At 41.4% G+C, this 23625-nt stretch overlaps 1 protein-coding gene across 12 annotated transcripts in view; it reads left to right on the top strand.

The window, feature by feature from the left end:
* Sh3kbp1 (SH3 domain containing kinase binding protein 1) overlaps positions 1 to 23625 on the top strand; it is a 362797-nt gene that overhangs the window by 280323 nt on the left and 58849 nt on the right. For all 12 annotated transcript variants that reach the window (XM_060375097.1, XM_060375099.1, XM_060375093.1 and 9 more), the window contains 2 exons: positions 9833 to 9940; positions 23256 to 23307. In XM_060375097.1, coding sequence (XP_060231080.1) covers positions 9833 to 9940; positions 23256 to 23307 — 160 coding nt within the window. The remainder of the gene's footprint in view (positions 1 to 9832; positions 9941 to 23255; positions 23308 to 23625) is intronic.

Genomic DNA, 23625 nt, shown 5'->3' with positions numbered 1-23625 from the left:
ATAAATCTGCTAAGAACATGGTTGAGCAAATGTCCTTGTTGTATGCATGAGTATATATGCCTAGGAGTTGAATAGCTAGATCTTGAGGTAGCACTATTCCCAATTTTCCAAGAAACCCCCAGATTGATTTCCAGAATGGTTGTACAAGTTTACATTCCCACCAGCAATGGAGGAGGGTTCCCATTTCTCCCCATGCTCTCCAGCATGTGTTGTCACTTGAGTTTTTGATCTTAGCCATTCTGATGGGTGTAAGGTGAAATCTCAGGGTCATTTTTATTTGCATTTCCCTGATGACTAAGAATGTTGAGCATTTCTTTAAGTGTTTCTCTGCCATTCTATATTCCTCTATTGAAAATTCACTGTTTAGCTCTGTACCCCATTTTTAAATTGGATTATTTGATTTGTTGCTGTTTAACTTCTTGAGTTCTTTATGTATTCTGGATATTAGCCTTCTATCAGATATAGAGTTGGTGAAGATCCTTTCCCAGTCTGTAGGCTGTCATTTTGTTCTGATGACAGTGTCCTTTGCTTTATGGAAGCTTTTCAGTTTCATGAGCTCCCATTAATTGATTGTTGATCTTAGAGCCTTGCTGTTCAACTTCTGTTCAGGAAGTTGACTCCTGTGTCAATGAGTTCAATGCTCTTCCCCACTTTTTCTTCTAAGAGGTTTTGTGTGTCTGGTTTTATGTTGAGCTTTTTGTGCAGGGTGATAAATATGGATCTATTTGCATTTTTTCTACATGTAGACATCCAGTTAGACACGCACCATTTGTTGAATATGCTATCTATTTTCCATTGTGTGGTTTTTGGCATCTTTGTCAAAAATCAGCACCCATAAGGGTGTGGGTTTATTTCTGGGTCTTCTATTTAATTCCATTGATCCACCTTTTTGTTTCTATGCCAGTACCATGAAGCTTTGATTACTGTTGCTCTATAGTACAGCTTGAGATCAGGGATGGAGATACCTCTAGAAGGTCTTTTATTGTAGAGGATTGTTTTTGCTATTCTGGGTTTCTTGTTATCCATATGAATTTGAGAATTTTTCTTTCAAGTCTGTAAAGAATTGTGTTGTTGATTTGATGAGAATTGCATTAAATCTGTAGATTGCTTTTGGTAAGAAGGCCGTTTTTACCATGTTAATCCTGCCAAGCCATGAGCATGAGAGATCTTTCCATCTTCTGATATCTTCTTTTATTCCTCCATGACTCTTTACGCCTGCAGGAGCTCTGTTCTCTCTATGGCAGTGGTCTCAACATGTAGGTCATGCTCCCTTCGAGAGATGAATAACCCTTTCACATGGGTCACCTAAGGCCATCAGAAAGCACAGATATTTACATTACAGTTCATAATCGCAGCCATGAAGTAGAAACAGAAATAGGTTTTGGTTGGGAGTCACCCCACCTGAGGAACTGTATTAAAGGGTCACAGCACTGGGAAGGTTGAGAACCACTGTTCTGTGGGGACTAAGATTTAGGTTAGGCTTCTTCTTCATCTCTTAAGACCTCTGGACTGAAAGGTTAACTTCTGTAGCATTTCCTTACCCATGTGCTGTGAACATGTTGTGAGAGGATAAAGAAAGAGATCAGCTCAGCCTGCCAGAGCACATGCAAGGGCCTTAGGTGGTTTAAACATCCCTTCTTCCAGATCCAGATGATGGGTCCTAACAACCTTTGGCCTCTAGAACTATGTTAAACAAACGGTATCATTTTATATGTGTACATTACTGGGACAATCTGGGTAATGTACACATATGAAATTTTCCTATATTAAGATGTTTAACAGAGGCCCTGCTTTATATTAGAGAATGCTTCACCTTCTTTGTTAGAAAATAGGAGAGGAAACTCAAGAATCGTTAGAATCCTCCCTTGCAGTAGGTCGGATTTGAAAAGATGATAGTTAGAGCTCAAATACAGTTTTCTCAAATACAGTTAACTCACTCCAATTTAAGAATTGATCTTTTTAAAGTATATAATTTCTGGGTATCAACACCAGAGTAAAGGGTGTTAGATGGACCTATGCCCTTGCTGTAGAGAACTCTGAAGTTTAACAAAATACAGAGAGAAGCTGTTTCAAGCCATTGAACAGTATATAATATAAGGACATGATCCTGGAGAAAAGAGAAGTATTAAAGTGAGTATTTGCCTGGGGTGTTTTATAGATTACAGCATGAACAGTACCCAAACAAAGAATAACAGTCTCACAGGACAGAGGGAACAGAAAATGTAATGCAGGCTATGGAGAAGACTCAAATTTGCTCAGTGTAGAACTATATAGAAATGAGAATTTCTCATTCAGAAGGGAAAACAGGATAGGCATTAGAAATGATAGAAGAGAGAGAACAGGATGAGAGCCTACCACAGATCTCCTCTAAAATACTCCACTCAACAGGGGATTGAAGCAGATGCAAAGACTCACAGCCAAACTTTGGATAGAGCACAGGAAGCCTTATGGAAAAGGGAGGGATATAAAAGGACCCTGGGGGGACAGGAGTCACATAAGGGGACCAGCAAAGCCAAAAAGAGCAAGGCCCAGGAGTTACTGCAGAGACTGATGCATCAACCAAAGACCATACATAGAGAGGACATAGACTCCCTGCTCAGATGTAGCCTATAGACAGCTCAGTCTCAATGTGCGTTCCCTAGTAAGAGGAGAAGAGACAATCTCTGACATGAACTTGGATACCTGCTTCTTGGTCACTTCTCCCTGGTGGGGTGACCTAGCCAGCCCACAGAGGAAGAGGATCCAGACAGTCCTGATGGGACCTGATAGGCTACGGTGAGACAATAGGGGAGGAGGACTTGCCCTATCAGTGGACTCGGGACAAGGGATAGGGGAAGAAGAGCGAGGGAGGATGAGACTAAAAGAAGATGAGGAAGGGGCTAAGGGAGACAGCATATAGTTTCTCTTTTCTCTTTGAGACCTCATGAACCATGCTTTAGTGAGCCAACTTTAGTGACTGGCTTCTGGGGTCAAGCAATTCTTCACAACAGTCTCAATCATAGTGCAATTGCATCTCTTGGGGAGTTTCTAACAAGCCGAAGCAGAGCAGAGTTGCTCCTGGGCTTCAGCTTCCGGGAGCTTTTCTTCAACTCTCTCCCAAGCACCATGTGGAGGACACTCTTTAGTAAGTATTCAACAGCCATTCTTTCTCGTGAATGAATGCTGAGGGTTTGAGGCTCTCCTCAGGCACTCTGAAGCTCACTTGACTGCCTCACTGAAAATGGTCAACACTTGGTTTTTCTTTAAATCACATCTCAGCCACCTGGGGAGCTCAGACAAGAAATCATGCTGCATAATTTCTAGAAAATTGGTGCTAGGGAGCCATCTGACCACAAGCAGGTTGAATGCAGTAGGCCTTCTCTTTGATTTGGACAAGGTGGTGAATCCATCCTTACCTCCTTTTCATTCTGGGGGTTAAAATACAATTTCCTAAGCTGTGTGTTTCCCTTTGAACTCAGACAAGACCTTTATAATTTCTGAGAAAATGTGATCCTAACTTTTGAGGGTGATTTTTTAAATTTCTCCTATAATTATAGATACTTTAAAATTAGGCACAGATCAGCAAGTAAACCCCACTGTGGGTGAAGCTTAACTTATGGAACTACCCTATTCCTATTTAACTTGATCTCACCTCTGCTGTTTGAGAATGGACACACTTTTAGGGCTGACCGTGTGAGGCTAGGTAACCTATCAGGGGTCTGTCTCATTGCTAGAGAAAACTAATGTCCCTGCTCTCAGCAGTCATTGATTACCTGTAGCTCTTCATCTAAGGATGGGCCTTATGAGATTTCCCCCATCAACACAGGCACATTAATCGGTGTTGTCACTGTGCAGGTGTTATTTAGGCAACCATATTTCTAAAATGTTATGGGTGTAACTCCCCATGTGATAGCTAACATACACTCTCTCACAGCAGGCATCTTGGTCCTCTGGCTCTGACACTCGATCTGACCACTCCTCCATGATGTTCCCTGAGCCTTAGGTGTAGGGATTCTGTTGTTCATGTAGCACTAGGCTATGTGTATGTATTTACACACATGTATGCAACAATAATAATTTCAAAAGAAGTCATGAATTTGAGAGGGAACAGGGGCATAAGAGAAGTTGAAGGAGAGAGAAGGGTCAAAATGGTATAAATATAATACTCCTGTATAAAAGTCTCAGAAAAGTTAAGAACTGAATTTTAACAAAATGACAAATGAGAAATGTAGAAAAAACAGTTGAAAGAAAGTTTAAACCACCCACCTGTTTATCCATTTAGCCAGAGCAAAAACTCACACACTCTATTGGATTCCTGGTGGCTGCAGTGTGAAGATGAATCCTTACTTTAAAAAAAAAAAAAAAAAAAGTTTATCCATTTTGAGAACTCAAAGTATGGAATTCCCTAGGAGTTTTTTTTTTGTTTTTTTTGTTTTTTTTTTTTTTTTTTTAAGTACAGATTTCTTATATTCTCCTATTCTAAGTTATAATTTAACTGATGTGGGGTCTGGTCTAGGCCTTGGGCACTTAAATTTCCAAGTAATTTTAATGTGCAGCCAGATTTGAGAGCCAACTGTCTAATAGATCCCTTTGCACTCTAGACAAAGGAGCTCAAGATGAGATCATGGTATATACTCTTAATCACTTTACAAGTGAGGTTGTCAGTTTGTCTTGTTCAGGGTTTGAAGTAACTAGCCCAAGGTAGATATATCAAGTTTCACCTCTGTTTCCTGCTCAGATGGGTGTCACTATGGCAACAGCTTGCCTCTTTTGCTCTCAGCTGGTCCCTGGCACAATAGATAGATGGAGTACTAAAGTGCTTCATCCAGGTTCCCCGAGGCTATGCTGGCATGACTGAGCCGACTAAGCATGGTATTGAAGTCTGGTTATAGCCTCCTCCTTCAGACACACCCTAGGGCCTTGGCTTCCATCCCTCTGTCCCCTTTCCAGGAATGAGCTCTTGCCAGGGTCTAGAATGAACTCGTCCTGGGAAGAAGGGAGTATGAGTTGCATTATCAGTGCTCAGAAATGGTATGAGGGGTTGGGCTTCATGAGGTAATTGCATGGGAGTTTAATTAAGAAGTGTCCTTGGGTTGGGATTGCAGCTCAGGTGGTAGAGCACTTATCTGTCATGCACAAAGCTATGGATTCAATCCCCAGGACCATATGAATCAGGTAGTATTATGCAAACCTGAAATCCTAGCACTTGGGAGGCTGAAGCAGGAGGATTAAGAAGTCATCATCCTCAGCTACGTAGTGAATTTGAAGCTAACTTGGACCACCTGGACCATGCAAGACACTGTCTCGGGAAGTGTTAGAACCATATTATCCCTTAGATATTGAGGCCAGCTCCTGCAATCCCAGCAATGATTACAACAACCATTAGTACACCATGCCTTATAAACACCCTCTTGTGTAACAAGAAACAGATCCAGAGAGTCCTCATTGTACCACATGGCTTATTTGTTCTCCTCTTCTCTCTTGTTCCATTTAAAATACCCGAGAGGGGCTGGAGCGAGGAAAGGGAAGAGGGGGAAATGATAGAATTCTACTTTAACTCAACTGTATTTTTAAAGCGTATCAGACAAAATACAGACTAACAAACTTGGGTGTTACCAGCACGTCTCCCTTATTTGTGATAATGGCTAACCTAAGGCATAGCACTGGGCTGTAATATTCCCAAGACTCAGCTCTGTTGTTCTTATAAGAAAAATCAGCATTTGCATTTCATGAGGAAGACTAGCCTATTCTACCGGATAATCTGCCTGGTGTGAGACACAGACAAATTACTTTTGACATTTTGTTGAGGGCTTGATCGTGGAAGAGTAAACTTTTTTTTTTTTTTTGTCAGAAATAGAATGTATTTTCATTTTCTTCCTAAGGCTTCAGTTTTCCTTCCCACTTCTTTGCTGCCAGGAGAGCTTATTACTGAACGTCATTTTTCCAGAAGCTTTCATCTATCCTGTGGGTCTAACCTTTTGACAGGGTGACATGACACTGTCATAGACAAATGCATTGGACTGCGTTCATAGCTGCACTGGGACGCCGGCAGGCCACAGGTGGAACACACTTGATAGTGACTATTATTTATTTCACGTCTACCGTCTGCTTCATTCACAGCACTGTGCTGCTCTTTCTCTCCTTATTGGACTCTGAAAATCCACTGGAGTGACTGTCATCTGGTCTATGCCTGTGTTCATTATTAATGATGCCTCAGGTTTAGAAACAGTTACAGGATTTTTGTCACATTGCCTCATTCCTCAATGGTCAGATACTACCTCTAGTCCTAACTTGACTAGGTTCTTGCCTTAAGGACCTATCCTGTTTCACCTTGAAGATGTTCTAGACTTATAAGTCATTGACTACCCATTCCTCTATACTATCCCTATCACTACTAGGTATCACTTAGCCTCAGGCCTCAGATAACTGCAGCAGATACTGGCCTGTGAACTCAGCTCCAGAGCTTGGATGTTCCCTGCTGTGATCAGCTTCCTGCCCTCTTGCTTCCCTTTCTTCACACTCACTGATCTAGCCATTAACCTCATGGTCTCACTTTCCAGCCCTCTTTTTCTCCCAGGCTACCCAGGTTTTCTTGGTCCTACTTATTTTTACATCCAGCCAAACACCCCAAGAACAGTGTTTCCCTGATGCTTGGGCTCACTATGTCTGCTTTTTCATTAAGGCTCCCAGCTTGAGCGTCCCATGAGAAGGACATGGCGATTTTCTCTTATTACTGAATTACTCTCTATTCTGTACAGTTTAGGTCCTCAAATAAATAGAATTTCCTGCTGTTTTATATTTCTGGAAATGAAGTCCTCATATTAATAATTATCTCTTCATTGGTGCCATCAAAAACCTAGTTCTTTTGTCTGCTTTGTGGTATAAAGGACTTATTTTCATTTGTCATTTTGCCGACGGTTTTCCCCGTTTCTTGTAAGTTAGCTTCATTGCTAGGGGAAAGTAGGGGTTGTCTGCAAATCTTTAACCCACTCTGCATATCTGACTCTGTGCTTGGCCTCTGTTCTGTAGTAGCCTCCTTCCTTGGCTCACCCTAGTTCCCAGCTACCCTGTTAGTTTTCTTTTGTGTTTCTGCTGATCTCAACCTTGGATCTTTATTCTTATGCTCTTCAGAACAATAGACATATTTTGTCTGTCCTTTGCACTTTCTGGCTCTTATAATTATATGCTAGTGTTTTCCTCAAGGAGCAGAGTTTAGTAATCCACTGAAACCAGTTATTGCCAATGGGAGATATGATAAAACTGTGGTTGTTATGCACTGTTTTCCCCATGTAGAGATGCTGTACTTCTCAACTTGTACTGGATAGGCTCTTGCAAATTGAAATCATTCTTAATGTCTTTTATCACCCAAGAAATAAAATGATTATTGGGGTACTGTTTGATTAAAGCTAAAGTGTAATATGGTTTTGTACCATTCAGAAAGCTTGAAAGAAATATAGCACTAAACAATATTTCTATGTCTTTAGTGGAATATAATTCAGGATCAGATGAACCAAAATGAATGAGAAGGAAAGTCCAGTCCTCACATAAGCAAACCCTTCTTACATACGAAGATTTGAGGTGATTTGAAAAGCTGACAATGACTCCTTCTTCTTTTCATAGCAAAGCATATGGTTAAGAACTAATACGCAATGATACTGTGAGATACTGCATGTCTGTTTTCCACATCTATCTCTAGGCTCCAGGAGTAGGTACCATTGATACTACATGCTTAATGTTACAGGACTTCAGTGGGCTTTTACACATAATAGATATCTTTTGAAATGAGTATGGTGAAGTGTGAATTAACACAGAGCCAAATGTTAGGGAAAAAAAGATATTCATCACGCTTGACTGCCTAAAGGTGCATTTCTAGTTGGGTTTTGAAGTTAACAAAGGTACATGCTGCAGAAAGAGAGGATGGGAGAAAATGTTCCAGGAATTAACTTAGAAGCAGAATCTTCTAGATTGAAAAGCCTAATTTCTAAGGATTGATTCATAGTAAAGAAATTCCACTCCCTTTCCTCCTTTGTAAGTTTTTCTAGTGTCATTGATGACATTTATAACAACCTCAGAAGCCATCAAGTCAGGCTATCCACATCCCTTCTTTGGGGATTATTTAGAGGGTAACATAACAAGGGGCAGAACCAAACTATTTACCTGGGTTTATTGTAATTTTGAAGCCTTGTTTTGCTTTGGGTAAATCTGAATTTGGTGATTATTATATATGTGCTCTATGGTGTTGGTTAGGTCTAGATTTTTCAGTATATAACCAAAAAGTGATCTCCAAAGTTTATATTCTCTTCTAAAGGGAAAGTTTTTCTTTGTCACCAATGTCACTAGGGGCAAGGGAAGATGATTTCACCTACGGTGTGGTTAGGTGATATTGTTTGCATAATCTAAATATAGGACTGCAAGAGATAACAGATCTCAGAGTTAGAATCTTCATCCATGTGCATGTACATCATGGGATCTCTGTGCGGGGGGCTGAGGAATATAAAAGACACACATGAACCACAAATCCATGCCCCACCCCCTTGGTTCTACATCTAGTGCTTGAACTCTCCTATCCTCACCTCTCTTCCTGTTTTAGAGGAAGACTGAGGTCTCTCCACAGCCTCGAGCATGATCTCTTTTCTTTCTTAACCATAATCTTTCTTTGAGTATAACTTTTAAAGATCTGTGCTGCCCACATGTTCTGGAAAATGTTCACTCATTTAAGTTTCAGCTAGACATTTGCAGTTTTATTTTAACTCAAGGGTTTCCTACTTACTTTACAGTGGTGTGCATACTTTATGTACACTGGAAAGCAATAGAGGAGCTTTGCCACAGATTGTGCCTTTGTTTGGGTCATAGAATTGGTCTTGGACTCAGAGGACCTAGAGGAGTTTAACTTCCAATGATTCGCAAAGAGGAAACACTGGGAGTCGTTCTGTGGCCTGAGGTTGAGTGCCTAAGGATCTCAGGGTGGAAGCCTGGAAGAGGTGAAGCTCTTGCCCTTTACACAGCTACAGGCTCCGTGTACAGCACAGAACAGCTATTCAATGACTGGATGGAATAGAAAATACTGAAAGAGATCTAAATGAATGACTACGTTATGCTGACTAGTCTATGGATATCAAAAGAAGGTGAAGGAGACCTGTGTGTTAATGAACTTGAGATGTTTTTCTTCTTGTTCTTGGCTGGCTGTCACAAAGCCCTTTTTTAAGTTTGACAAGCATTGTGGCAGTCAAAAGGATATTCGTACATGTTGTGCATGCCACCTTTCCAATTAATGAGATACTGTTGCTTCAGTAAAATTAAATTTAAAAAATGGTATTTTTTTCATCTTTAAGGAAATAAAAAAGGCAACTTTAAGCTGGACGTGGTGGATTCCACACATCTGAAATCCTGGCACTCATGAGGTGGAGACAAGAGGATATATGAGATTTAGTTGCAAACGACAAACAAACAAAGCAAAACAAAAACAAATAAAGCAACCATACTAAATGAAGCCAAAACAAACAAAAAGGACTAGATTCAGAGCATCTAAAACAAAAACTGAGTTTTGAATGCTAGTGGGTAGCATGTATTATCCTAACTGACTTTGAACTCCATGCTAAATTAGTAAATTGTCACACTGATAGCCCCCTGAAGGAATGGGTTCTTTGGGTTGGGCATGTAGCTGAAAGATAGAACATTTGCCAAGTACATATAAGCCCTGGGTTCCATTCCCAGCACCACAAAAAAAAAAAAAAAAAAAAAAAAAAAAAAAAAAAAAAAAAAAAAAAAAAAAAAAAACAGAGCTTCTACTCTCTCACAACAGGAGAAGACACCTTTCTGCTCGTTTCTTAACTTTCTATTCCGCTGTTTCTAGGACTGTATCGATGTGGGCTGGTGGGAAGGAGAGCTCAATGGCAGACGAGGAGTGTTCCCTGATAACTTCGTGAAGTTACTTCCACCGGACTTTGACAAGGAAGGGAATGTAAGTCTCCCTTGCTTTGATCTTGGTGTCTCCCATTTTGTTAGAATTGTGGCTTCCATGATGGGACTTGGGAGGTAGAGATCTTTTAGGATAAATCAAAATGAGCACTGACATTTGAATGTTTAATGGGCTTGGGTTCAAAGCCCTTGGCTAACGGAGAACAAACCCATTATACAATCCAGTTGCCAGCTGATGAAAGGTATCCAGATTTTAATGTGTACAGAGCACTTAATGCAGTACCTAGCACATTGGAACTCCCAGGAAAACTGTGAGGACCTTGGGTAATCTACATAGTAAGATACCTCATGTTTTACATAGCATAATCCCTGGGGGGTGCAGAAGGAGTCAGTATTCAAAGTTGCTGAAAATTACATTTTGAGACTAAAAATGGAGAACACAGCCTGCTAATTTTATACTATATTTGCATATATATACACTTAAATGCATATTTATACATGATTCAGCCGCATTGTCTTTTTCTTTGTTGGAACTGATTTGATAATGGATGCTATTTAGATGACCAATTTTGTTTGCCTCATTCCTTGTGTATTGTTTCTCTGCTAATGGTGTAACAAAAATGGTGAAAACTGGAAGTTCGTTACAGTGTAAGGGGACATCTGTTTGGTCTCATCTCTCTGCCCTGTCTGTACCTCACAGCCCTTTACTGAAGCTTTTTCCTGACTTCTGCCAACCTTTTCTGGCCTGGGACCCCTTTGGGCCAAGGGAGGATTCTGTTCTTGGACCAGGCTAAATCTGACTATATTATTTATTTATGTTTCTAGTTGTTGAAACAAAGTATTTGACAAGTACAACTTATGTTAGAAAGGGTTTATTTTGGCTCACAGTTGGAGAATACAGGCCACTATAGTAGAGAAATCATGACAACAGAAGCTTAGGACAGCTGGTCATATTATATCTGAAGCCAGGAACCAGAGAGAAACTCCCTAATAAACATGCCTAGAGGTTTGTCTATATCTTGTCAAGTTGACAATATTAACAATCACACTGACTTTCATATATTACCATTCCTAAGCCAATATATGACAATGGTAGCCACAGTGCTAGTAGATTGTCAAACCACCACTTAATATTGCGTATACTATTTAGATGAATGGGTGTGTTTACTTAAAAAACCTAGTACTGTTCTAGAATCTCTAACAAAATCCCAGGAGATGTTGAGAATGCTGGTACATTGATCACGCTTTGATCATCAAGGTTCTAAAAAACCTGAAGAAGCAGAATTTAGACTCTCCAGAGCTCTAGTTCAAATACCAGGAGAGATTAACAGGTATAGAACATACCATTCCTCACATAAACAGTCCAAGAAAGCAAGGTATTGAAGTGTATTAAAAGTATGGCCTTGAGCTTCAAACTCAATTGATAATCTAAGGGCATAATCTTAGGAAATGCCTCAAAGTGCATCTAGTAGTAGGCAAATTTTCCTGTGCATTGTAACTATTCTAGTTGTTATAATTATCATCTGCAAGGGTGGGAAAAAACTCCAGCCACAACCATGAAGTAATACTAAAATACTAACTGGTTTTGTTTGTGTCAGCTGACCAAATCAATTCAGTCACTTGATATCTTGGTTAATTTCCCTAGGAATCCAAATGAAGCTAAAATTTTGATGACTAGCCATTAAAAAGATACCCCGTGCTAGGGATCCCACGTGGAGACTGAGTCTATGGGCTATATCTGAGCCTGGGTTTTAGGTACTCTCCCTGCAATGCATTGTCCTTGGTTGGGGTATCAGTCTCTGCAGGGAAAGGGAGCAGGGGCTTTCTCTGGCATAAACTGAGTGGCAGGCTCTCTGATCACTGCCCTGTGGGAGGATGCAGTCTTGCCAGGCCACAGAGGAAGACAATGCAACCAGTCCTGATGAGATCTGATAGGCTAGGGTCAGAGGAAAGGGGAGGAGGACCTCTTCTATCAGTAGACTAGGAGAGGGGCATAGGGAGAGGAAATGAAGAAGGGTGGAATTGGGAGGAGATGAGGGAAGGGGCCACAGCCAGGATATAAATTGAATAAATTGTAATAAATGATAATAACTAAAAAAGATACCCAGTGATATGTAAAATACATTTATAGAGATAATCAAGCAAAGCAAAGAATCACACAGTCTTCATTCTGTTTCTCATATTTTTCCTAGATCTGTTGCCTGACAACTGTGTTTGACTTTTCAGTCAATCTCTCAGTATTTTTGGATACTTTTCCCTTGGCTGGCAATCATGGTAGATAAATAGTAATAAAGTATACTGCTGCTGTTCTTGTTGACTCAGGGTTGGGCAGTAAGGCTGGCCTTCAAGCTCTCTGAAGGATCCTCATTGTGGCTGAGCCTGAGTGAGTAGAGCAGGGGGCCATCCATGTGGCTTGTGGTACCCCTGTTCACCAATCTTTACGAGTCTGGAAAATCCTTTGTTGTGATTCTCCTCCTTTGGCCACTCTGCTAGGTTTTGTTATCTCATTAGTTCTGACTGATTTGCTTTTTTTAAAGAAAGGCCAGAAGATCAGATTGTAGGTATTTACCATGTAACATGGTGTTTTGAAGTAACCACAGACACCACATCCATGGCTGAACCAACCATGGACTGAAAGTTTTTAAAACTTTGTCCGTGCTGAACAAGAACATACTTTAAAAATTATTTCCTAACAATACAGTGTGACAGCTGCTTATAGGTAACCTAAAGGTGATTTTATGGTAAACAGGAAGAGGAAGTTATGTAATGGGCAAGCAGTATACCATTATATAAGGGACTTGATAGTATGGTGTCCATAGAGGAATCATGTAACCAATCAACCATGGATTCCAAGAGGTTATTGTTTATTTACATCATGGAATGACTAAAACGAACTAATCAATATATGCCTTTCTTCACATAGTTGTCATTTTTATGGTGACAGGAACATGATTTTGAAGACTACGGTAAACACATGATCTTTTTTTTTTCAATGAATGGACAAAATGCACAGTTGACTCTGTTGTGGTCCCCTGTCTTTAAATTCCTGGTCTCATTTTGCTGGGACCATGAATTTACTCATGTGAAATATACTCTATTGTATATGTTCTTGAAGCTCTTTGTTACATGAGATATTAAGAGGAGTACTTCCATAGGAGAGAACAGAGTTGTTAGACTGAGTGAGCATAGTGTGGCTTCCTTGTTGGGGCTTGCATATTTTGGAGAGCTCCATGCACATCTCTCTAGCCCCAGACAAGCAATCATCATCTCTTTTTTAGACTTCATTCTCACAAGGCAGAAAACTCAATTTTAGGGATACAATAATCATATCTGTCAGATAAAGACATGCCTAGCTGAAAAGTGATTGTCTAATGTGACATTTAGATTTTGAAATTTCAAAGTAGAGCTTCCTTTTTCAATCTTTTTTTCACTGGCCTATAAAACCAATGAGCTAGCTTTGCATCCGTTGCTATGCCAGCCTATATTTCTCTACCTGGAGTATTGGTGAGTTGGTGACAGTGTGGTGGGTGGAGTCAGGAGCTGCCATTTGCTGAGTTGACAGCATAAAGATGATTAGACTCATTAACATGAAGATGCTGTGTGGGTGATAGTGTTTGAAACATTCTGCTACCAGTTTCAGCAGATGCCATCTTGTCTTCCTCGTGACTGGGGTGGCAGTCATTCACCCAGAAAATAGGACAGTTGGAAAAGATCAGGATAGACAGAAGCAGGTGACATTTCTTCCACAACAGGCTTCCTGACTCAGCAGACATCACCTGAGCATGCTTTTGAGCCTGACATATCTTCTGCCAGGATGTGGACTCAAGAGAGTCACCACCAGGCTTTGCATCATTCCTGGTGAACTTTCTTCCTGAGAAGGCTCAGCAGATTCTCTTTCCAGCACATCAAGCATTCTGTGGCTTTCCTCAAGGTATTCCAGGGGAGAGTGCTCGTTGATCTTGTGCTATATATTTTAAAGAAATTATAGAAGCTATTTATGAGAGAACCTGGATTAAATTGCCATTCATTTCAAGCCTCACCAGTGCAAGTGAACATGAGAATGAAAAGATGAGATATTTGGAGAGCTCAAATGAACTGAGAAGTGTCAGCCAGTCTTGAAGAAAAAGGTCTCCTGGGCATTTGCCCCCACTGCTGTGGGTCTAACTTCTTAGGACCCAAGTTACACACACACACACACACACACACACACACACACACACACTTCAGATTTATCTAGGAAGTCAAAGCCACATAAGAGGAGTTAGCTTTTCTTATAAAAAAACACGGCAGGTATGGCTTGAGGCCGTCTTCACACATGGAAGGAGAAGGCTTACAAGGGAGACGTATGCTGAGTTCAGCTAAACCCAGCCATTGCAAGAGTTGTAGTGTTGGCTTCCACAGCTCTGTTTTCTCCATATTCACCACTCACCAGTGGCTGGGATTGCAGTTCAGTTGACAAGAGTGCCTGTCCAGAAAATGGGGTTCTAGGTTTGATCTCCGAGTGTAACCCTCAGGAGCCCTCAGGAGCTAGAGGCAGGAAGATCGGAAGTTCATCTAGGATACATGAAATCATGTCTCAAAAAAAAAAAAAAAAAAACAAAACAAAAAAAAAAAAAAACACCAAGCCAGGAATTCTTTACAGTACATTCCTCTAACTCCAACTCCGAGGGGGACAGAGACAAGAGTCTAGAGTTTGCTGCCTTCCAATCTACCCAAGGAAACATGATACTCTACCTCAAAGAAATAGGTACAGAGTAATGCCAGCAGGTACCCAATGCCCTCTTCTGACCTCCATGTGAGTGCACATGTGTGTGTACGTGTGTGAGAGAGAGAGACAGACAGACAGACAGAGCTAGAGACAGAGACAGAGAATGAATGACTGAATGAACATAACCACGGACCAGATCCTCCCTATTCACACCAGCTTCCAGACACACTGTGATTTGATCCTTCGTTGATTAGCTCATAAAGATGTTCTAGGTCAGGCAACTTTTCAGATTTCAAACTTTTATACAAAAGGAGCTTCCATGATGCTTAATCCACTACACATGAGTTTTATGGCATTAATTCTGACTACTTTCTTTTTACTAAGTTCTTAGGAGCTCCCATCTGATGACAACCCAATTTATAAATTTGTTCTTAGCCAATATTTCTTTTTTTATTCCTAGGCATGTACAGTAGCTCTCAGAGATCTCCTATAACTTTTTCTAACTTCTACACATGGCCAATATTAACCAGTTTTAGGAAAAATAATCTATCTTGTACATTTAGTATTTCTGGGTGGTCTTATACACAGGAATTGGGCTTGTCAAGCTATTATGTCACTCAAGTTTGGCCTATTGATATAGCCTCAGTGGAGTTTCCTCAGGCCACCTAGATGGTATCACCTCTTTCTTCCCTGGAAGTGCATACAGCCTATGCTCTCCCAGTTGAACATTTCATTTGTCATATCCTTATTGACAGGGCTGATCTTCCATTGCCCAGTTGGAACTTCTTTTAACTGACACCCCAAGCTTCTCCTTTATCCAGACTATAGTGTATATGGTATAAAATTGGCAGACAGGATCTCTTTGTCCTTTGGTCTTGTAGTATCAAAATGCCTGCTTTTTCTTCTGCCCTTTCTTTCCTGTTCACTGTTCCCTTTGGTACTAGTATAAACGAAAAGGAAGAATAGAGGGAAGGATGAACGAAGGCGGGCTCCTGTCACATTCCACTTCCTAGACAAATGGATGCCCAGGTCCTTCCACTGGTCATGAGAGCTGGACATATAATTAAGCTGTCACTTACAGAGAGGCTGGATAGAATAAAGGGGTGAGCTGAGACAGCTTATTAGGAGGAAGCTCTATTACAGAGCCTAGATGACCACCTAATAGGCCATCCATTTGGATTGACCCAGCCACAGGGGAGACTATAGATGCATACCACGAGGCCAGAGACTGCAGTAGGATACCAACAAGAGATTCTCCCAAGAACAAGTTACATAATGATTCCCTAGGACCTCCTGTGTAGGCGAAAGGGAAGGTAGTTGTTTGGAGTCTGGAAGATACAGAGGAGAAGTTAGAGGCATTATTATCATTCAGATCATTGTCTCAACTCCATGTTTTCAGAGTTCAGTGAGTGTTCCAGAGATGGTGGTAGAGTGATGACAGGGCAGAACCTCCCATGTCCCTCTAGAATTGTGATGGGTGCCCTGATCTGTAAAATTTGCTTACCTGTTCTCCTATCCAAGTTGACATGCCACATTAGAATTCAAATAGGACTGAGTTGCAGTGAAAACTGTGTGACTTGGGTTTCTTTTAAAAACACAGACATGTTACAGAAATATGTTTTCATTTTAATCCCAGGTGTAGGGATATGAAACTGCTTCACATAAAGTGATTATGATTTTCCCTGTGCTCTGCAGGGGTGTGGTTTTCCCAGCTGCAGATAGTTAACAAAAAGAGGATCTAGAAATGCTAGGGCCCAGAGAGGCAGGATGGCTGTTGTGGGCTGGTTGGTGGTTGGATTTTATTGGTTGCTGTTTGTCAAGTATTCATGTGCAAAGAAACGAGAAGAAGAAATTAGCTATCCTGATGGTGAAGATCAAACTTGCCCTAAGGAACTTGATGCCCCTAATCATAAGGAAGAAGTCTAACAATGACTTTGCCCCCCTTTCCCCTCTATTCTTTTTTTTTTTCCTCTCTTATTTAGTTTAGGGGACTGAAAGAAAAGAAGTAAAGGGGTAGAGAACGGTGGGAAAGAGAAAAAGGAGCCCACAAAGCAGCAAACGCCAGCTACGCTGAGCCATGTCCAAACTCAGGCTGGAGCTTGTTAACCTGTTGTAACAGGGCTGAGACAGATAGGATCATTAAGGAGCACTTAGGGACTGGAGCTATAGCTCAGTGGTAGAGTGCTCGCTTAACATGTGTAAAGTGCTAAGTTCAATTCCCGTCATCCAACACAAAACAGGAAGAGATAGATTTGGGGGTATCGCCTTCATGAATTGATGAATATATTCTTTTTTTTAAAATGCTTGGAAATCGATCTGGCGCTTTCTCAGAAAATTGGGAATAGCTCTACCTCAAGACACAGCTATACCACTCCTTGGCATTTACCCAAAAGATGTTCCACCACTCAATAAGGACATTGCTCAACTATGTTCATAGCAGCTTTATTTGTAATAGCCAAAATCTGGAAACAGCCCAGATGTCCCTCAGTGGAGGAATGGATACAGAAATTGTGGTACATTTACACAATGGAATACTACTCAGCTATTAAAAACAAGGAAATCATGAAATTTGCAGGCAAATGGATGGAACTAGGAAAGATAATCCTGAGTGAGATAACCCAGAAACAGAAAGACAGGCATGGTATCTACTCACTTATAAGTGGATATTAGGTATATAATATAGGACAGCCATCTATAGACCTAAAGAAGCTAAACACTAAGGAGGAGCCATTGGGGATGCTTAAATCTTATTCAGAATAGCAAACACCATTTGCCAATGGATAGACACCAGAAGCAGTGGAAGAGAGGAAACAGGATTGGGGTCTACTATAAAGGGTCCTCTGAAAGGATTTACCTGACAGGGGATCGAAGCAGATGCTCAGAGTCAGGGCCAAACTTTGGGCAGAGCACAGGGAGTCTTATGGAGGAATAGAAGGGTGGGATTAGAAGGATATGGAGGGGAGAGGAGCCCCACAAGGAGACCAACAAAACTAAAAGTTCTGAACCCAGGGGGTCCTGCAGAGACTGATGCACTAATGGAGAGGATGCATGGAGAGGACCTAGACCTCCTGTTCAGATGTGACTGATTGGCAGCTCCGTCTCCATGTGGATCTCTGAGTGAGGGGATCAGGGGCTGCCTCTATCATGAACTCAGTTGACTGCTCTCTGATCACTTGCCTCTCATGATGCGGCCTTGCCAGGCCACCGAGGAAGAGGATCTAGGCAGTCCCGATGAGACTTAACAAGCTATGGGCAGATGGCAATAATGGAGAACTCCCCCTTTCAGTGGACTAGGGGAAGGGGATGGGGGAAAGAGGGAGGGAGGGTAAAACTGGGGGAGTTGAGGGAAGGGCCTTCAAAAGGATATATAATGAATAAGTTGTGAAGAAAAAATACAAATTAAGAAAATGCTTCTTTCATATGTCACATCCCAAACAGTTTTCCCTCCCTCCACTCCTCCCAGTTCTCCAAAGTAATATCTTTTTAAAGGTTAATCTTCTGAAGACTGGATTACTTTCCATGGAAACAGTTGCAATCCTGGCACAATGCTTCGGTTTTTCTTGTGTGTGTGCCACTTCTACCTGTACTTGCAGGCCCCTCTCACTTTCTACCATGAGTTGAAGTAGTACAGACCCCTCATTGTAAACCAATCAGAAGCTAATAGTACATTCCTGGACTTTCAAAATAAAGAACCCAAAAAACTTTTTTTTTTCTGTAAATTACTCAGATTTAGGTGTTCCATTACAGCAACGTCAAACAGGCAAAACCATTTCTTTTTTTAATTAATTTTTATTTATTTTCATATTCATCCCAGGTTATTTCCTTTGTACCCCAGCCGTAGCCCGCTCCCTCACCTCATGAAACCATTTCTTTATATGTAGTCAACTATCCAGGTCTGCCCTCAGGTGATTTGGAAAAACAAAACAAAACAAAGAAGCATGTCTCAGGGATTTGTGGTGTGGAGGGCTGCAAACCGGTTCATAAAGCGAAGCCACAGATTACAGTTCCTGCCAGGAAAAGCAGCTGAGCCAGATGATGAGTCTCTTGGGGTTGGAACAGGCAAGTCCTGTCAGACAAAGGGCAGAGTCAGTTCTGAAATCCTTCACCAGGAATCAGTTTGCCTCCCTGCTCTCCACACTCTGGAACAGTCAGATGTTTCCTTCCAGGTGCTGTAATGGTAAGAATCAAATATAGCTGATTTGTCCTCTCAAGGATGCCAGGTTGTTCTCCTTTGAGCCAGCAACTCCACAGGCAGGAAATGTCGGCTCAACTGGGTTTTCTTGTTGTTATTGGCATTTTCTTGTTGGTTTCTTGAAAACGAAATTCTCAGTGTCTGGACGCTGAGCAATAAGGCTTCTAGGCCCCCTTTGCGACCAGCAGTCCCACAGTCCCTCTGAGCTTCATTTTCTCCCTTGCAGACGGGAGTCTTCCTATAACGTAAGGCCCCCCCGTTAGCCACTACTTTGTCTTTCAGCTTTTACCTAGAAACTGAGCAGCTGAAAGACAGCCGAGTTTGGAAGTGGGGTGTTATACTTTCACCATGGAGAAAGGGATAAGAGAATAAATGGAATGACTGACTCTAAAAATTTTAGCTGTTAAATCCACGGAGGATGCCTGGGCTTACTGCTGAACCTGGTCCCTTCCTACTCTCACTTCCATTATCCAACCACAGTTGAGCATTTTGAGGAAAATCAATTCTGTGTCTGCTCGTCTCTATTTCTTTGAGAATCACCAACTTCTGTGGCTTTATTTATTATTATTATTATTATTATTATTATTATTATTATTACCATCCTATTCTGCTAGAGGTTTGCTGGTCTGCCTTTTCAGTTCTCATCACCCATTTTGTTACATTAAAATGTAAAAGGCGACCCATGTGAAGTACTTTAGTTTTTGAGGAGGTGGTCTAGAACTACCCCGGTCCTGAAAGAGAACAAGGAAGAATGTATGGGAGAGTGTGGAGGGATGAAAGGAAAGGGAGAAATGATGTAATTATTATGATCTGTTAAACGTAATAAAACCGGAGAAAGAGGAGTCAGTCCAAAAGTGGGGGAGGGGGGAGTATAAACTCCCTCTGCTGGCCAGTGCCTAGCCAGTGTGGTACTTCCAGGACAGACAGCTCAGAGCTTGCAAACTACCCCTTCCTTTTAAATGAGTGTCCTAATTGCCTCTGCTGTGGCCATTAAACCCATCATAAAGGAATACTCCTCCCATTGCCATACTCACAGGCATACTTGCTGGGACCACTTTTTACACAGTCTGCTATTACAACATTTTCCATCCTCCCTCTCAACCTCTTTTCTCCTCTCCTCTCTTTCTCCCACCCATTTTTTCCATGTCACGTTTCATGTATCTGCTACACGTCAAACCCTACACAACAGCAAGTTTTTTTATTTTGTTTTGTTTTGTTTTGTTTACATTGCCCAGTAATCACATAAAATGCGATACTTTGCAATGTGATACTTTTTTTCCCTTTTTACCCATGTATTTTGAGACAAGGTCTCTGGAGTAAGAGCTTCTACAAGGGAGGCTTATGGGAGATTGTTTATATGATATGTTAAACTAAGGCCAGAGGGATGGCTCAGCCAGTAGAAGTACTTGTTTCCAAGCCTGCCAACTTGAGTTTGATCCCTAGGACCCACAGAGTAGAAGGAGAGAAACAACTGTCACAAGCTGTCCACTGATCTTTAAACATAGGCTATGGCAAGCTCACACACATTACCACATACACAAAATAAATAAAAATGTTTAAAAAATCAGAAAACATTTCCAACCAGAAAGGAGTGCGAAAGGCATCCCCATTGTTGGCACTCGGCTTGGAAGAATTAGGCCATAAGGTATTGTCAGTTTCATGAATAAGCAGTAGCTCTGATCCTGAGGCGAAGGAAGGTCAAATGGCAAGGTGTCGGCAACAACTTCATTAGATAAATGCACATCTGTTCCCAAACTAGTTTATACCAAGAAAGAGAAGGAAGAAAGAGGACAGAGTTAATAGGGAGTGGGGGAAAAAGCTGACAAAGGGAACAGAATATTGGGAGACCTTGAGTCACAAACACCCACTCACCGCAGGGCCTATATTCAAGGGAAGGAGGCCCTGAGAGCAGCCTGCTTTTTCATGAGCAAGTTGGTTATCTGCACTTACACATACAGTACAGGGAAACATACCTGGGTGTGTACACATACAATCCTACTAATCAGAAATCACCATGTTAGCCGTAACTCTTTCCAGTCTTTCTACTTTTCTATGTTACAACATAGGTGAGCTCATAGTGTATCTGCAATTTGATAACTGTTTCCTCCTTCCAATCTGAGCATCATACAGTTGCCTGTGCTTTGATGAGTTCCATGTGTGTTATGCCAGCCTTGTGGCTGTTGTCCAGCACTGGGCCTTCACAGTGGTTGAGTGTGCTGGGGGTCAAACAGCCCTAAGCCTTACTTCCAGTGCCCTCTAGCCCATTTAATAGCTTGCCTCAATAGCTTGGTAACCTTGGGAAAGGACTTTCTCTCAATTATTTCAACAGTGGCATGGGCAGATTGATATCACTTCCTCATAGAATTGCTACATGAGTTGCCCAAGTCAAAGATTACTAACTCTTCTTGCAAAACTGCCTCCTCCCAAGAGGAAGATAATATCAATTTTAGTTTATTGATGAGAAAGAAGAGCTAGGTGACGTTACTAGTCATCATCCTTGGCTAATAATAGAGATTTATACTGATCTTCAGTTTCCAGAACTCTTTCTCTTACCTACCATGCTATAGCCTTACTAGCTAATGAAGAATCAGGCTGAAAAGTTATTGAATCCAAAACCTACAAGCTAGCATGCCGCCCCGCCCCAAAATAAAAAGTTCCTGCGTGTCTAGTATTCTCTGGATTTTATTTGAAACAAATTCTTTCTAAAGCTTAGTGCTGTGTCAGAAAAAGATAAGTCAGAGTGGGGGCTGAGCCCTTTGTGGTCCCCATGGTAATGTACATTTTTTTGAAGCAGAAGATAGTCTATGAAGTTTTCCTAGGCCCACAAATGTATGGTGCCTGAGAGGGTAACAAGTGTCAACGGTGATGTGAAACAGACACTCCAGCCCTCTCTATCATTCTGGATAACTGTTCCCTTGCCCTTAGCATGGCGGTACTGACCACTGCAATGTTTGGCTGGTTCAGCTTTGCCCATCTCCTTTCTACAGTCAATCGTGGCTGACAAGAAAAAGCTCACAAACTCTGAAACCGGTTCAGGGATGAATGCTATTGATTGCACTGCTACTTCCATCACCAATAGAGAAGCAATGTGTAATAGAAAAAGAAATAGTAGGCCGATTTGAAAAAACCCACATCCATTCCAGTTTATCACATGTTGTAAGGTATAACTGCTATGTAGGAGGTCTCACAAATGACCTTTTAGCCTCAGCAAAGAAAGAGGCAAAAAGGGGGAACTTGCCAGGCTGCGGTAGACTCTTTTTTTTTTAACCTTTTGTTTATTATTATTATTATTATTATTATTATTATTATTATTTATTACGATTTATTCACTTTGTATCCCAGCTATGGCCCCCTCCCTTATCTTTTCCCAATCGCACCTTCCCTCTTTCCCTCTTTTCCCGCTATGTCCCTCTCCTAGTCCACTGATAGGGGAGGACCTCCTACCCTACTATCTGACCCTAGCCTATCAGGTCTCATCAGGAGTGGCTGCATTTTCTTCCTCTGTGGCCTGGCAAGGCTGCACCCCCCCAGGGAAGATGATTAGAGAACCTGCCACTGAGTTCATGCCAGAGACAACCCCTGGTCCCCTTACTAGAGTACCCACTTGAAGACTGAGTCTATGGCCTACATCTGTGCAGGGGGTCTAGGTCCTCTCCTTGCATCAGTCTCTGCAGGCGCCCCAGGGCCCAGTTGTTCTGGCTCTGTTGTTCTCCTTGTGGAGTTCCTGTCCCCTCCAGGTCTTTCTATCTCTCACTTCTTTCAGAAGATTCCCCGCACTCTGCCCAAAGTTTGGCTATGAGTCTCAGCCTCTGCTTCGATACCTTGGTCAGTAGAGTCTTTCAGAGGCCCTCTGTGGTAGGCTCCTGTCCTGTTCCCTGTCTTCTCCTGCTTCCAATGTCTATCCCATTTGCCCTTCTGAATAAGGATTGAGCAGTTTTCCTAGGGTCCTCCTTGTTGTTTAGTTTCTTTAGGACTATAGATTTTAGTATGTTTCTCCTATATTATAGTAGACTCTTGGCCTGCATTTAGTTGAAGGTTCCACATATCCTCCCAGGTCTGATTTTGAGTCTTCATGCTGACTCTTGTTGAACCACTTGTTATTCAACTGATTAAATCTTAATTGCAAATGTGGTTTCAGCGTAGGGGCACCATTGTGCTTGCTGGTTTCAGGCCTTTTTTTGCTGAGCTGAGCTTTTCCAGAAGGCTGTTGTAAATTTAGAAAACAGGAAATGGCGTTTTATTTGTTGGTCTGAGTTTTGTTTTGCCAACTGAATTTGCTTCAGTGTTTATTTAGAGGTGCCAGAAGAAAGCTGGTGTCCCCAGAGAGAGAGAGTTTCTCAATTTTTTGGAGAGGTTCTCTAAATTGTCCACACTGCACATAGGAAACAATGTCTGTGGTCCGTCTGTGATACTATAGCTTGCCAACAGTCTCATGTATAATTTTGATTGATTTTTCAGAGACCCAAGAAACCGCCACCTCCAACCGCTCCTATCATCAAACAAGGGGCAGGTAATGTACCTTTCAGATCCATCAAACAAAATGTTCATATTTCTTTTGCACAAATTCAACTCTTCTTTGTTACTATTCAAGATTCCCTGGATCCATAGACTGCTGTTTTGGGGGTTGTGATTCTCTCTCAGCAGGCAGGCTTAAAATGAGCTGCTGTTTTCTTAGACCCAAACAAACAAAAGAGCCCATATCACTAAAAAGTGTCTCTGCTACAGTGCAGAAATTGGGGTCCCCAAGGAAAATGGCCAGAAAGTACTTTAAAATGAACTGGATCTTGTTTTTTTTCTTTCTTTCTTTCTTTTTTTTTTTTTTTAAATA

This window comes from Meriones unguiculatus, chromosome X, assembly GCF_030254825.1.
Source record: "Meriones unguiculatus strain TT.TT164.6M chromosome X, Bangor_MerUng_6.1, whole genome shotgun sequence".
In the NCBI taxonomy this organism is placed as follows: Eukaryota; Metazoa; Chordata; class Mammalia; order Rodentia; family Muridae; genus Meriones; species Meriones unguiculatus.
The sequence above is the reverse complement of the archived record's forward strand: the minus strand, read 5'-3'. Positions and strand labels throughout refer to the sequence as shown.